The sequence below is a fragment of the Hoplias malabaricus genome, chromosome 12, assembly GCF_029633855.1.
Source record: "Hoplias malabaricus isolate fHopMal1 chromosome 12, fHopMal1.hap1, whole genome shotgun sequence".
Taxonomy (NCBI): domain Eukaryota; kingdom Metazoa; phylum Chordata; class Actinopteri; order Characiformes; family Erythrinidae; genus Hoplias; species Hoplias malabaricus.
Window position 1 is genome coordinate 3249365 of NC_089811.1, and position 15897 is coordinate 3265261.

At 40.1% G+C, this 15897-nt stretch overlaps 1 protein-coding gene across 1 annotated transcript in view; it reads right to left on the reverse strand.

The window, feature by feature from the left end:
* The window catches only part of ttn.2 (titin, tandem duplicate 2), a 173622-nt gene that overhangs the window by 67445 nt on the left and 90280 nt on the right, over nt 1–15897 (reverse strand). Inside the window, exons 82-119 of the mRNA XM_066641306.1 lie at nt 15622–15888; nt 15267–15533; nt 14906–15172; nt 14665–14804; nt 13856–13982; nt 12928–13070; nt 11433–11556; nt 10696–10962; nt 10512–10609; nt 10216–10384; nt 9850–10116; nt 9497–9763; nt 9121–9399; nt 8609–9017; nt 8395–8519; nt 8041–8307; nt 7665–7934; nt 7285–7584; nt 6874–7176; nt 6582–6769; nt 6380–6494; nt 6012–6296; nt 5768–5919; nt 5517–5664; nt 5248–5425; nt 5020–5141; nt 4637–4924; nt 4213–4509; nt 3904–4090; nt 3647–3762; nt 3255–3554; nt 2631–2930; nt 2436–2541; nt 1676–1872; nt 1272–1583; nt 892–1170; nt 442–741; nt 40–342 (exon numbers count right to left, since the gene is read on the reverse strand). Of these exons, the coding sequence (XP_066497403.1) occupies nt 40–342; nt 442–741; nt 892–1170; nt 1272–1583; nt 1676–1872; nt 2436–2541; nt 2631–2930; nt 3255–3554; nt 3647–3762; nt 3904–4090; nt 4213–4509; nt 4637–4924; nt 5020–5141; nt 5248–5425; nt 5517–5664; nt 5768–5919; nt 6012–6296; nt 6380–6494; nt 6582–6769; nt 6874–7176; nt 7285–7584; nt 7665–7934; nt 8041–8307; nt 8395–8519; nt 8609–9017; nt 9121–9399; nt 9497–9763; nt 9850–10116; nt 10216–10384; nt 10512–10609; nt 10696–10962; nt 11433–11556; nt 12928–13070; nt 13856–13982; nt 14665–14804; nt 14906–15172; nt 15267–15533; nt 15622–15888 (8529 nt within the window). The remainder of the gene's footprint in view (nt 1–39; nt 343–441; nt 742–891; nt 1171–1271; nt 1584–1675; nt 1873–2435; nt 2542–2630; nt 2931–3254; nt 3555–3646; nt 3763–3903; nt 4091–4212; nt 4510–4636; nt 4925–5019; nt 5142–5247; nt 5426–5516; nt 5665–5767; nt 5920–6011; nt 6297–6379; nt 6495–6581; nt 6770–6873; nt 7177–7284; nt 7585–7664; nt 7935–8040; nt 8308–8394; nt 8520–8608; nt 9018–9120; nt 9400–9496; nt 9764–9849; nt 10117–10215; nt 10385–10511; nt 10610–10695; nt 10963–11432; nt 11557–12927; nt 13071–13855; nt 13983–14664; nt 14805–14905; nt 15173–15266; nt 15534–15621; nt 15889–15897) is intronic.

Below are 15897 nucleotides of genomic sequence, written 5' to 3' on the forward strand. Positions count from 1 at the left end.
CAAACACACATTAGACTTTAAACAATGCCTAGGACATACCGACAGCATCGGTGGCTTTAATCATAGGAGTGGTGCGTGAAGGATCACTAATGCCTGCTGCATTCTCTGCACGAACACGGAACTGGTACTCTTTTCCCTGCCTCAAGCCTTTAACGGTATAGGATAAGACAGGCACAAGAAAATCATTGCATCTCTCAAATTTCTCTTCGCCCTTTATCGCCTTTTCCAAGATATAACCCATAATCTTGGATCCACCATCATACATAGGTGGTTTCCATGTGAGGGTCACAGATTCAGATGAAGGGTTGTGGGTTTCAACATCAACTGGTGGATCAGGTGGATCTGTAAATATGGAACAAATATATTAAGCGAGTACACATTGGTAATTTATAGATTCTAAAATGGATTTAGTCTAAATTTAAATGTTGTTGAGACACTCACGCTTCTGATCTTCAGCAATTACAGGGTTGCGAAGCTCTATAAACTCGCCACCACCAATCTTATTCACAGCTCTGACACGGAAGTAGTACTCTCCATTCTGGATGAGGTCCTTGACAAGCCAGCTCAGTTTGTTCTCACCAGACATGACATTCACATACGTCCTTCTGCCTGCCTCTCTGCGCTGCAGGACATAGTGGAGAACAGGAGTGCCACCATCATAGTCTGGTGGCTCCCATGACACTTTGCAGGAGCTCTTGGTAATTTCACTGGCAGATATTTCCTTGCATGGCCCAGGAAGACCTAATGATATAAAATACATAAACATAATCTAATTAAAAGCATAATGAAAAATTAACAAATATATGAACAGATGTTTGTTTTCAAGATGAAATGCGTTTTTTATATAATGGGATTTATCATATGAGTATGATACTAAATGTATAAACATACCAATAACTTTAACATGAATCGTCCCACTGGTTGTTCCAAGGCTGTTCTCTAAGGTAATGCTGTACTGGCCAGCATCAGCATGCAGACTGCTTGGAATTTCAAGGTGGCAGGAAGTGTACTCTGCTCTGAATGAAACTCTGTCATCAGCCTTCATCTCCTTTCCATCTTTGTGCCATGTGATCTTAGGTGATGGGACAGCTGTAAATGGAATGGGAAGGTGCATCTTCTCACCCTCCACAACAACCATGTCCTTTGTCTGGAAATCCAGGGTAGGTTTGCCTGTAGGAATTATATTTGGGATAACATGGCTGAGTTAATATCCAAGTATATTATATTATAGTGTTATGTAATATAGTATACCATAATATAGCTTAGCTTACAGTCAGAATCTTTGGCGTAAACACTCTCTGAAATCTCAGAGGGCTCACTAGCACCAATAGCGTTGACAGCACGGATTCTGAAAATATACTGTTTCTCAGGAACAATGCCTTCCTCCTCCCCGGCTCTGTATTTCAGCTCTTTGACTGGCCGAGAGTTAACTCTCATCCACTTCTCCGTTCCAGCCTCACAAAGCTCAATGTGGTAGCCAATGACTGGGCTCCCTCCATTTCTTTCTGGTGCTTTCCAGGCAACACATATATGGTCCCTGGATGCTTCTGTGACATGAAGATCCTGAGGAGGGGATGGTGGACCTGGAAGAATACATGAACATGTATCATACAAAAAATAATGCAAAATGTACTAAATCAGATTTGCAGATATTTTGGGACCCTAGTAATCATACCTGTTGGGTCTTCAACTACTACAATATCCGTGGGTTCACTTGGGTGGCCAACGCCAGCTTCATTCTCAGCAAGAACCTGAAACTGCACCTCAGTCCCTTCAATTACATCAGTCACCCTGTACTGGCAGTCAGGGCCTGCTGTCTTTGCAGATTTCACCCAGCGGGTTCCTAGTTTCTCCTTCTTCTCAATGACATACCTGAAAGTGTAAAATGATAGTACAGAGTTCAGTGGCATGGGAAACATCATTTACTCCAAGCTATAATATTATAATTATATAATTACACATTCATTCATTCATTGTCTGTAACCGCTTGTCCAGTTCAGGGTCGTGGTTGGTCCGGAGCCTACCCGGAAACAGTGAACAGTTTAAACAGTTTTGAATTGCCAATCCACCTACCAATGTGTGATTTTGAACTGTGGGAGGAAACCGGAACACCCGGAGGAAACCCACACAGACACAGGGAGAACACAGCACACTCCTCACAGACAGTCACCCGGAGGAAACCCACGCAGACACAGGGAAAACACACCACACTCCTCACAGAAAGTCACCCGGAGGAAACCCACGCAGACACAGGGAGAACACACCACACTCCTCACAGACAGTCACCCGGAGCGGGTCCCACGCAGACACAGGGAGAACACACCACACTCCTCACAGACAGTCACCCGGAGCGGGTCCCTGGAGCTGCGTGACTGTGACACTACCTGCTGCGCCACCATGCCACTCTTATAATTACACATTTGAATTATATTCACCTCAAGATAGGTCTGCCACCATCATTCTTAGGTGCCTCCCATTTAAGATCAACATGGGTCTTTGACACTCCTGCGACTGTCAGAGCATATGGAGGTCCAGGAGTAGCTAAAATAAAGAGAAGGTAAATGATACAATTAAATTTTGTTCATGGTACCAGCCTTTATGTTAAAGAAGGTACATTAAATGTTGCTTACTGAATGTATCCTTTGCCAAAACAGAGTCCGCAAGTTCACAGTATTCACTGACGCCAACAGCATTCTCAGCTGCCACACGGAACACATAGAGAGAGCCCTCACTGAGTGGAGTGACAGTGTATGTCAGCTCTTTCACTGTGGTGTCCACAGCTTGCCAGCCCTTGCGTCTGACATCTCTCTTTTCAACAAGGTAGTTGGTGACTGGTGAACCACCATCTCTTTCTGGAGCTGTCCACTTCAGTTCAGCGTTGTTGCGGGAAATATTAACCACGTCTAGCCATCTTGGCGGTGATGGAGGATCTGATGAGGGAAGGGAAATTATCAGTTAAAAACTATATAAAACTGGGTCAGACATTTGGCGCTCTACATATAAAGTTAGTCTTTTTAAACATTTAATTGTTTTTCAAAAATCAAATGTTCTTTGTAATTTTAAATTTTATGGTAACCAATAGTGGGTGGCATTTTTAACAATTGGTAAAAAGACTAACTATATATATATACAGTGTTCTGTATGCAGTTTCAAGAAGATTATTAAAAAAAAACAGCAAAAATATTTTGGTTGTTTTACTATAAAAATCATATACAGATAATAAATAAATAAAGCTGATCTTCAAAATCACTCACTGAGTCTCTCTTTGCACAGCACAGGATTGCTAGGTTCACTAGGTTCGCTCTCGCCTGCTGCATTGACAGCTCTGATACGGAAGGAGTATTCCTGCTTCTCCATCAATCCCTTCAGGAAGTACTCAAGTGCGGGAATACCATCAGCCACACGGACCCATTCCTCAGTTCCACTCTTGAGCAGCTCAATAATATAGGACTCGATCTTAGCACCACCATCATGCTCAGGCTTAGTCCACTGCAGGAAAGCAGATGTCTTGGCAACATCCTTAACAAGAGGTTTGCCAGGTGGCCATGGGGGATCTAAAAGAGTACACATGTTTCAGTCTCCTTTTCTTAAATATGTCAGGGATGTCTAGACAACACAATATAAATACATCAAAAAATGATTATACCAATAGGATCCTTGATCAAGATTGGGTCAGTCTCCTTGCTTGGTTTGCCTGTTCCAGCAAGATTCTCAGCCAGGACACGGAACTTGTACTTCTTTCTTGTAGGCAGTCCCTTCACCCTGTATTCACAATTTTTTTTTTTTTTTATATTTGTGATCCATCTACCGCTCATATATGGACATTCATTCATTCATTCATTCATTATCTGTTCATTAATTATCATATATGGAAAGACAGTTTTAATTTATTTAAGTCCATACCTCATGTTAGTGTCCGTTACTGGTACTTTATTACATCTTATCCATTTGTCAGCTTCTGGCTCAAATCTCTCAACCCAGTATCCAGTGATGGGACTTCCACCATCTTCATCAGGTTCATACCAGTTCAAAGTAACAGCATCTTTTGCAATATCAGACGCTGCAAGTTTGTATGGTGGTCCAGGTGGATCTGGTTAAAAATATGACCAATAAATATTAATTTGCTTAGAGTTTCAGTGAATGCCAAGTATATTTTCAAACTCATGAGAACACAAATTCATGAGAATTGATGTAAATATTACTAAAAGGTACCGAAGGAATATTTGGCCATTATCGGTGCATGTTCAGCTGGTAGACCAATTCCAAACTGATTTTCAGCATATACTCTGAAGATATACTCCTTGAAGGTCACAAGCTTTGTGGCTTTGTAGGTGGTCTGCTTTATAGTGGAGGACAGCTTGTACCAGATCTCACTGTCTGTAGCCTTTCTCTCAACAATATAATTTGTCACTTTTGAGCCACCATCATCTCTGGGAGGATTCCAAGCCAAGAAGCAGGAATCATTGGTGATTTCAGAGATATCAAAGGCAGCTGGAGGTCCAGGCTTATCTGAATAAAGGGAAACACGCTTATATTACACATACATATTGCATACTACTGTTTTCAAATTATGTATAGTTTATAATATGCCATAATATTTTATATTAGCTTGTTCTATAGAAGAAGAATATCATACCTAAAATGTTGACATCCACTGTTGCAGTTGCACGGCCACTGCTGTTGACTGCCTCGACAATGTAAGTTGCTGAGTCATCTCTTTTAGTCTTAGCAATGGTCACTGTGGAGTGACCAGGCTTGGTATCAATAGTGATTCTGTCATCTTCCTTCAGAATAAGGTCAGCCTTGGTCCATTTAACCTTAGGCTCTGGCTTGCCTGTGATATCAGCTGGAAGTTCTATCTTTGTGCCAGCTTTTGCAGTTAAGCCAGCCAGTAGTTTTGCATCCAGGTGAATCTCTGGAGGCTCTGGAAGAGGTAAGGAAAGGGAAGATAGAAATTGAGCTTAGACTTAATGGCAATATACTGTATAACATAAAGGGACATATTTACTCTTAAAATACCTTTAGGATCAACAGCCAAGATCTCATCAGTGGCCTTGCAAGGTCTACCAGAGCCTAGTCTGTTCAAGGCCCTCACACGATAAGCATACCACTGTCCCTCTGTCAGTCCAGTCACCTCAAGCCTAGGAGAAAATATATAAATAAAAGAGTTAGATATATAAGTCCATTCCTGGGTTACCTAGAATAATGTAGACATCCTTTAAGTCTTAAAATGTGCTGTATACTTACTTAAGGTCTGGCAATGTGTCTCCACATGGCTCCCATTTATCTGTGCCACGCTGGCATTTATCAACCATGTAACCCTTGATTGGAGCACCGCCATCATACTTTGGAGGCTCCCATGACAGAAAGATTTTATTGGCAGATTTGTCCCTCCATTTAAGATTCTCTGGTGGATCTGGAACAGCTGTAATGTAAAATAAATCATGTAAGCGATAATGATCTTCATCTGCAGTAGAAGTGACTTTGCTTATGCTTTTTTTACTATGATCACTTACTGGCTGGGGATGACACATTCACTGGATCATCAATATAAGCAGGCTCTCCAGGGCCACACTTGTTACAGGCAACAACTCTGAACAAGTACTCCTTGCCTTCAATTACATCTGTGACAGTGAACTCCTGGTCTTGGATACCGGAAATGACCTAAAATATAAAATAATCAATATAAACTCATTTAAGCTGGACAGTAGAACTTCCTAAGCATGACTTTAAAAAACTGTTGTGAGATTTAATGTGAGTTTCAGACCTTGACCCAAGTCTTTCTGGAAACTTCACGCTTCTCAACCTGGTAACCAGTCAGTGGGCTGCCGCCATCATGATCTGGTGTGTCCCACATGAGATGCACATGAGTCCTTGTGACCTCTGCAACCTTAAAGTCCTTGGGTGCACTTGGGGATGCTGCAAAAAAAAGGTGAACTCAAGTTCAATATTAGATTGTAAAACTGATGCATGAAAGCTGCATGAAAGAGAGATCAGTGCACTGAACTTACCAATAACATTAACGTCAACCTCTCCAGAGACACTGCTTACATCATTCTCCAGGGTGAGAGAATATACGCCTTTGTCTGGACGCACACTTGGTGTGATGACTAATTCAGTGAAGGTGGCTTTTGTGACCATGGACACTCTGTCACCAGCAGTAAGTTCCTTGTCACCATAAGTCCATTTAACAGTGGGTGTTGGGTATCCAGTGATGGGGACATGTATAATAAGAGGTTTAGGAACAATGACCTCCAGGCCATCCTTGAAGGCACTCAGATCCAGCGTAGGTGCAACTAAATAATAAAACATATATAAAATATTTAGAACACCTGAAAAGTAAAAATGCAAATGGTCTGTGAAAGTCGCCAATACATACAGTGTGGATCATCTGCCAGCACGGGTCCAACAATATTAGAGGGGTCAGACTGACCAGCCGCATTCTCAGCAATGACTCTGTATTTGTACTGCTTTCCAAATTTAAGCCCAGAGATCTAGGAAAAGAACATGACAATAGACATTACAGCCATTTGCAGATATAATTAAAGAAGAAAGCAGGTTTGTAGAAGTCAGTCGTTTACCCTATAGTTGAGGTCTGGGCAAAGCCTGGCATTGCACCTCAGCCACTTGTCTGAATCTTCTTCACATCTCTCAATTATGTATCCTGTGATCATGCTGCCTCCATTCTTAAGAGGAGTCTCCCATGTCAGTAGACAGTCTTCTTTGGTTTGTTCGGAGTGTGTCAAATTTAGGGGTGGGCTTGGCCTGTCTGTGTAACAAATACAGATGACATTAAGGTAAGTGGTGTATATGGATTATACATGTAGTTTGTGTATATAAGTGTAGTCATTTGAAAAAGTAAGTACTGCTAACCTATTGGGTCCATGATTTTAACAGAATCAGTGGCAGCACTTGGCTTGCCAGGACCAGCCTTGTTCTCTGCTCTAACACGGAAAATGTACTCCTTGTTCTCAATAACATCATTAATTACAGCGCTACGATCTTGTGCTTTGGTCACCATGACAGGAGACCATTTCACAGATGTTCTGTCACGAAGCTCAATGATGTAGGACGTGATTTCTGAACCGCCATCAAACAGAGGTGGCTCCCAGGAGACTGTGGCACCAAACTTGTTAACATTCCCAACTATGACATTCTGAGGTGCATCAGGAACATCTGCAATAAAGGAATTTGTTAAAAGTACATTTAAAAAATGACTGCGCAATTTAAAATTTAATTCCTTATGCTTTAAGTTTTCAGTATAAATTATGAATGATCATTTACCAAATTTATTCTTGGCTTGTACAGGTTTATCTGTCTCTACATTTGGTCCACTTCCAACTCTGTTGCGTGCGCAAACACGGAAGAAATACATGGAGTCCTTCTGCAGACCAGTGACTGTGTACTCTGTGCTTTCAGCTCGGTCAGTGGCCAGAGTCCAGGTCTTGCGCTTGACATCGCGTCTTTCCACCACATAAGCCAAGATCTTGCTGCCACCATCGCTCTCAGGCTCATCCCAGGAAATGCTGACCTCTCCATCAGCAGTGTCAGTCACGTGCAGATTCTTCACAGGCCCAGGGACATCTAAAGAGCAACAGTTTCACTTCAGTTTAAATATTAATTAAAATGGTGAACACAGCACATTCAATTGTTCAGCTACTCACCAATAACTTTCAGATTAATGAAAGCCTCTCCTTGTCCATGCTTGTTCTTAATTACAATCTTGTAACGGCCCTCCTCTGACTTCTTAGGGTCCTTCAGTCTGTACTCAGTCGTGTCTGTAGAGGTATGAATGTTGTCCTTGGGCAGGCTTATGTTGTCAAAGAACCATTCTGCCTCAGCATGTGGGTATGCGTTGTAAGGAACTGACATGACAAGTGGTTTTCCAGCATCTGTCACCAGGTCCTGATCCAGAGTCTTTATCTGTGGCACAGCTGTAGGTCAAAGAAAGCAGTTATTAAACTTAAATATCCATGACTTTCTGTTCCACTAAATAAATTCTATTATAAATTACATTTATTTAAACATATTATAACTTGCCTGCAAGCTCAAGCTTGGCTCTTGCATCCTTGTCTTTGGCCACGACTCTGTATTCACCCTGATCACGAGGTCTAATCTCACAAACTTGAAGTCTGTGAATTTTGCCTTCGCTCATCATCTGGTATTTGTCACCCTGGACAACCGTCATGTTGTTTCTTAGCCATTTGACTTCCACTCTGTCTTTGTTTAGCTCAACCTCAAATACAATATCAGAGCCTGGGGGCTCAAATACATCAACTGGAGGTCTGATGATCTCCACCGGGGTTTCTAGATGACAACAATCAGATGACATTAGATAATGATTCAACAAAGTAAGTACATACAATAAAATATATCATAATGGGCTTAATCTACCTTCAACAAAGAGACGAGCCCTAGATTTTTTCTCATCTACTCCACAAGCGTATTCACATTCATCATCAGGCCTGCACTCCCTAATGTGCAATGTGCAGGTCTTTCCATCCCGCTCAAACTGATATCTGGAACAGAAATCAAATATTAACTGTAGCTATTTGCAGATAGAACACACAACATAGACAACACAATGAAACAGATGGAAGTTCCTTACCTTGGACCCTCTCTGATCTCCCTGCCATCTCTGTACCATTTAATTTCAGCCTTCTCTTTGGAGAGCTGACAAGTAAACTCAGCATCTTCAAACTCAGTAATGGTCTGATCTTGGAGTTGAGTGAGGAAGTCAGTTGGTGCTTCACTGATTATCAACTCAGCTGTTGACTTGTCAGCACCAGCAGCAACAGAGTATTCACCCTCATCTGCAAGGCTGCACTCCTTTATGATCAAAGTATGCTTGTCTTTGTCAACGCGATAAATGATGCGTTTGCTGAACGTGATTTCCTGACCTGCCTTCATCCACTGCACGGTCACATTTGGTTTATTTACTTTGCATGAGAAGGAAATGGTCTTCTTTTCTTGTGTTTCAACGTCCTCAAGAGGAACGATGATTCTCAGATCTTCCTCTGTAGGCAGAACAAAGAACCATGTGCAATTTGAGCAATTTCAAAAGATATGTATATCCAATAAAATGAAAAGTAACCATTACAGTGTGTTACAAACATGTACCTTGCACAGTAATCTGGGCTGTACTCTTGGCATATTCACCACGCTGATTGGTCAGAGCGACAGTGTAAGTGCCTTCATTTGACTTTTCAACATTTTTAATCCTCAGAGAGTAAACTGTGTCTCTCTGACTCATGATGAATTTGCTGCTCTCAAATATTGTTTCATCATTCTTCAACCATTTGGCCTTGGCCCCTTCTGTATTTGCTTCACAGTTAAGGAATATATCTTGTCCTTCAGTTCCCTTTGTGTCTTTGAGTGGTATAATGATCCTGAGTTTCTCTGCAAATTATTTAAAGATGAGAGTAAGTACAGATTTCATGAAGTGCAACTGTACCAGCATGATTAATGTAGAGTAATGTGAGAATAAATAACATACCAAGCACAGTCAAATCGGCACTAGCTCTTGTGGCACCAATCACGGCAACAAAAGCGCCCTCATCACCGCGCTCGCAGTTTTTGACCACAAGGACCCTTTTCTTGCCCTCAGAAATAATGTCGTACTTGTCATCTCTTTGGAGTTCTTTGTTACCCCTGAACCATTGGACTTCATAGGTGTCTTTGGACACTGAGCACACAAACTCAGCCTTTTCGCCCTCAACCACTTCTTGGTTTTTAGGTCTGGAAATAAACTCAGCAGCAAGTTCTGAAGAAAAAAAAAGTTTAGTTTTCAGTGATTTCCCTCAAAATACAATAAGCACATTAAGTGTGCTATCCTAAGCCAGTGCTTACCATTAATTCTCAGTGTTCCTGTTGTTTCTGAGCTTGGCAGTTTGCAGTGGTAATCTCCAGCATCATCCATTCGAAGATCTTGGATGATAAGGATTCTCCTTTTGCCGTCGGCAATCTGTTCATATCTTCCACCCTCAGGCAGCTCTTTGTCACCTTTATACCATATGACATCTGCACTGGGTTTGGAGACCTCACAGATCAATTTAATACTGTCAGTTTCGGTGCCTTCCACGTTAGCAAGGTTCTTTGTGAATCTAGCCTCTTCCTCTGTAATAAAGGAAACAATGCAAATTTAAATGCTGTCAAATTGAAAATGAAGACTGAATCCAGCATCCTGAATCTTGTGAAATTAAACAAAAAACTAACCAATCACAGTCAGCATTCCAGAGGTCCTGGAAGTCTTTGCATCACATTCATATTCAGCCTCATCATCAAACACGGCCTTGCTAATGATGAGAATACGTTGAACTCCTTTGGAAATTATCTCATATTTCTTGCCCTTCCTGATTTCGTTTCCATCCTTGAACCAGCGGACCTATTCGAAGAGATGAACAATAAAGCATGCACTTAAACATGACAATGTGAAGAGATTTATAAGTACAGAACCAAGAAAACCATTTATCCAGTACATTGCACCAATTTATAAGGTAATAAAAAAATACCTTGGCACTTTCTCTAGAAACTTCACATTCAAACTTGGCAGTTTCTTTCTCCATGACTTCCACATCATGTAGCGGCTTTGTGAACTCCACATGAGGAGCTAAAATTCCACAAAAAACATTCTCACTATACGTAAAACATTTAAGTGTTACGTTTAAAAAAGAGCCTTTATTGCCTTTCACTTACGTTCAACATTTAAGAATGCAGAAGTCTTGAAGTCTTTGGCATCGCAAGTGTATGTTTTTGAATCATCAAGTGTGCAGTCATGGATGATGAGCTTTCTGATGCGGCCCTCAGCAACCATCTCATACTTCTTGGTCTTACGTATTTCTTGTCCATCTCTGAACCACTTGACTTCTGCACTTTCTTTGGAGACTTCGCACTCTAATATGGCCGTAGCTTCCTCTTCTACAGTCTGGTCCTCGAGAGGCTTGGTGAACTCAACTGGAGGCTCTGTTACAGTATAAGTGGATATTCTTTTAATGCTTCTTTCAAAAAACACTTTTCTGTAGTTTTTTATTGTTTTAACTGACAATTTATGTTTGGCAGTTATTTAAGCCTATTATCCTAATTATTTTTCCATAAATTACACTGATTAATGGTTTAAGGTACTGCATAGTTCTTTTGGCTAGAGCCCATATATTACATTTTTCAAAAACTGTTATTATTTTTATTTTATTGACTTTCCCAATAACATTTTAAAAATTGATATATCTTTCAGATAAACATAATTAAATCTGCATATATCAATGTTCTTTCAATGCCAGAATGTAATAATATAATAAAGTACAGTAAATATTCACTTGATGGCAAGTACAGAACTAATCAAACCCGGCCAAGATTTCCATGCTTGTTGTATTGCAGTGTATCTGACAACTAGTGATTTAAGAATATACATTTAAAACACACAATAAAATGCCAACCTTTGACAATCAGGTTGGCCTGGGTTTGGAAATCCTTAGCAGTGAGTTTTACTTCTCCTGCCTCTGTCAGCTTCACATCTCTTAGGGTCAGCGTGTGAGTTCTGCCTTCTGCACGGGTCACCACCTGTGCAAATCAAACAAATTGATAAATTATCCCTGTGCCCTGTCACAGGCCTGAAGAAGGCTATTTACTGCAGCACTGCAATGGACATCAGCAGCTGAAATACAGGAACAGGTTTCACACCTCTGCATTTTCTACTGTGCACAGCCTGAGAGCAGCTTGCATAGTTTGTGTAACACTAGTATCTGTGAATATGAATGTGAATTGTATCACTTAAATTAATGTATTAAATAATGCAAGGCATCTGAAAGAGCTGCGTATACAGTTTAAGGAGCATATGTAGCCGTCAACACATTCAGTACATTAAACAGACATCTTATCCATGACTTTAATTAAAAACAAAATTTATTTAATTTTACATTCAATTAAAAAATATTCAGGCTGAAAAACAAAAGTGCCCCTGAAATGCTCCCAAATTTGCAATCAAGCATATAATCAAACTTTGTATCACCTCTTGTTCTAACAGGAAAATATACACTATAAATGCCATTAAATAACTTTACACATTGCAATAACACACTGCAGTTATACAGTAAGCCATTTATGCACTACTTATTAATATTACCGTCATAAAACCACAAATGAGGAAAGATCACATACAAGGCCATTTTTTGATCATGAAAGGCCTCAAGCCAATCATGCCACCATAGAGCAGGTCTAATAATCATGTAAACAGCTGTTTTCATGATGCATTTTTATATATCATATTTTTATCCCGATTATATGAGGTGAATCATTCATTTTGTATTCTATTTGAATCATTTCATAACAGAATCTTATACACACAACCCTACATATCTATCAACATATTATTAGCTGAACAAAATGAATTTCCACTTAAAATTGTAGCTCTCTTGCAAATAGACCTCATACCACCTGCCACTGAACATGCAGTCTCAAAGCAGTTAAAAATAACCAGAGGAACGCTTGCAGGGCAGAACAGCCCAGAGAGTTAAAGCAAAACCCAGATCAAATAGTCAGCTGTAGCCTGATCCTCACAGGTCCTTATATGCAGAAAGCATGTAGGTGGCATACATAAAACACATTGTACATAACGCATATCATACAGCATAAAAAGCACTATGTATAAATGTTATATATGACTGTTGTATTTGCAAAACATTAAAGAGTGTTGCGGAGTTGATTACTCTAAAATAAAACTGGAAAAAAACAACGACAACCGCCTCAAAATATAAACACTGCATGTGTTTATAGTGTGATATTAGCATCATATTAGCATAAAGCAGCTAAGTGTCCAGTGTCATGCAATTTATCTATTAGAGGCCTTCTTCAAAACACAACAGTGGGTTTCTAATACATCAGTCTTCTAACTCACACAAGCTCAAGACATAGCTGAAGTTATTTTACACTTACTCTGTCGCTTGGCTCCAGCTTTGTACCCCCAAGGAACCAGTCCACAGATATGCCTTCGTATGACAGTTCACAGTCAAAGGTTGCGGTCTCCCCAGCCGTAACTGTAACATCCTTGAGAGGCCTCAAAAGGCCTATCATTCGTGCTTTGGATTGAGGAGAAGACATTGTTAGTCACCTCCAAGTCCCAAGAGGCAGCTATAATCCCTTAACTGCAAATCCTCATTGTGCTTTCCCGCTGACAACAGGCCACTGCTCTGAAGCCCAAAAGCCTCCAAAGCAAGTGCGGATTGAGATAGAGCGGGACTTGTCATTCGGGGGCCTAGCTCATTAGCATATTGAGTTTCTTTAAGATGTATAGGGTCAGCAAAAAAAAAAAAAAAGTAGAAGGAGGTGGACCTCTGCCAATCACTGGCAGGCCTCATCTAGATATGGCATGTAACTTCAAAAATAGCTGTAAGATCTGATTGGCTACTCGCCCACCCTTCACAAAGATACCATGCTGGCCAATCTGCTACTGTCAATCAACACCTTGGAATTTTCCAGGAAAAGAAGAATGTTGTCATATGTGTTACCCAGCTTATGAGGACCTTGTGAGGGGGAGATGCTATGTTTGTTTTATGAGATTGTTTACAAGTGGTTTTTACACCTAGAAAATTGCATGAATTTAATCCTTTGCTCAATAAAAAAAGTTTTACCACCCACTAAATATGTCATGATGTTTGTCATGGCACTTCACAGCTTGAGATACATTCACAGATTGATTTACTGCAGTTATGGGTAACCCTGTCATTAATTTCTGCCTTTCCTGTTCTTGCTTCTGTTCAGTAACTGGACACGTGATTATTCTTGCTCATTCTTAGTTCATTTATCTCTTATACCTTATCTATAGTATTTCCTGTGTCTGCAATGTGTTCTACAAAATCCTTACCTTTTACTCTTAGATGAGCACTAGATTTAGCATTGGCAGCACTGAAGTCCACACCGCCAGCCATGTCCATCCGCACATTATAGAGAATAAGCATGTGTTTGGTTCCTTCTTCCTTAATCTCACAGTCCTAAAAATTGGCAGAGAAAAACAATTTATTAAGAATGAGCACTGCTTTAATTATAAGGACAAGATATCTACATATTATACAGACAAAATATTACGGCAGATTTTTTTAGGCCATGTTATCTTGACAACCACTGATTCTACTGGCAAATGTTTTCATGGTTTTGAAAATAATTTCTGTAAATAAACTTGCTTAAAACAAGCCAAAAATGTCTACTGTGTCTACAAACACAGTAGAAGAAAATTCAGGATTTTTGTTAAATAAATGCATTAAAAATAAGATTATGCAACTTGTTTATTCTCCTGAACTTTTTTTTAGCTGGCAAATGTACAAAGAAAAGATCTAAATATAAATTTTTGGAATTTGATGTCTGTAACTCATTAGATAAAACATTACAGAAAAATCCCAACTTTTCTAGAAACAGAGTTTGTAAGAATAAACTTATATTATTACAATAATCTTAAAAATGAAAAGGAATTACACATGCTGACAAGATTTAAGAGGTTTCATTTGCCTGTGTATTTTTTAAGGCAGTGTAGTGACCGCTGCATAGTCAGGACTTCATAATTCAGAATGGCTTCATACAATTGGATGCACCTCTGTTATTAATAACCTATACCATTAATATATAAGGTAATTTCTAACAAGAAGATAAACATATTGTTTTTCATGACACATGACTTACAGCAGACTGGTGCAGTGCGTCTCCTTTGAGTTTCCAGTGACCATGCACATCCTCCTCAGAGATCTCTGTCTCAAATCGAGCTGTCTCAGTCTCTGTGATCTCCACGCTATACAGTGGACGGACAACTTTAATGTCACGATCTGCAGAGGTCATATTAGAGAAAAAAAGGTAAATGAGTGGTTTAGTTCATTGGTTAGGTCTGTGTTTAGGGAATCCAATTAAGATTTAAGGAGTGTGTTACCTTCAATATTCAGCTTAGCTGTTGTCTTGTCAGAGCCACAGTCACAAGTGTACTCGCCAATGTTTCCTTTATCAGCCCGCTTAACTGTTAGAATGCGTTTCTTTCCATCAGCCCTGATGAGGACATTTTTGGAGGGGGTAATTTCCTTTCCATCTTTGAACCATTTCACTTCAGCAGAAGGTTTGCTCAGTTCACACATGAGCACCACTTCATCCTTCTCAACAGCTGTGTAGTCCTGCAGCTTGGTGGTGAAGTAAGCTTCACCCTCTGTTGATTGGAACGTATGCAATTAATTTGCCTTGTGTTACCAACACTGCTAAATAAAGCACAATATTAGCATGTGAATTCTGCATTGACTTACCAAGGACAGTAAGCATGGCCTCACAGGTTTTTCCAAGAGCCTCTGCTTTAATCAAAGAAGTGTCATCAATAGAAACCTCCTTGATGGACAGCGTGTGGATCTTGCCCTGTTCTGACATGTGCACTACTTTGCTTGGGTGCAGGCGTACATCATTTTTGTACCATGTGACCTGAACTTTCTCATGTGAAAGCTCAATACTGAACTCTGCTGTCTCACGCTCTTTCACTGTCACATCCTTAATGGGCTTAACAAACTCAAGACGAATGCCTGTAAACAAAAATATGAAAATACATGGTCTCGGTAGCTACTACATTAAAATAAAACTGCACAGAATGTACAAAGGGTTTATAATGACCTTGAATGATGAGTTTGCCAGTTGTTCTTTTGTCCTCAGCCTCAAACATGTACTTAGCCTCATCGTCATAAGCTGCAGCTTTGACTACCAGAGTGTGCCTCTTTCCCTCTGAAATTATTTCAAATTTATCATCAGCTTTCAGCTCCTGGGTTCCTTTCAGCCAACGGAAGGTCTTGGGCTCTCGTGATATTTCACACTCAAACCGTGCTTCATCTTTCTCATACACTTGCACATCACTCAAAGGTGTGAGGAAAGATATTGGTAGTTCTGCAAAAG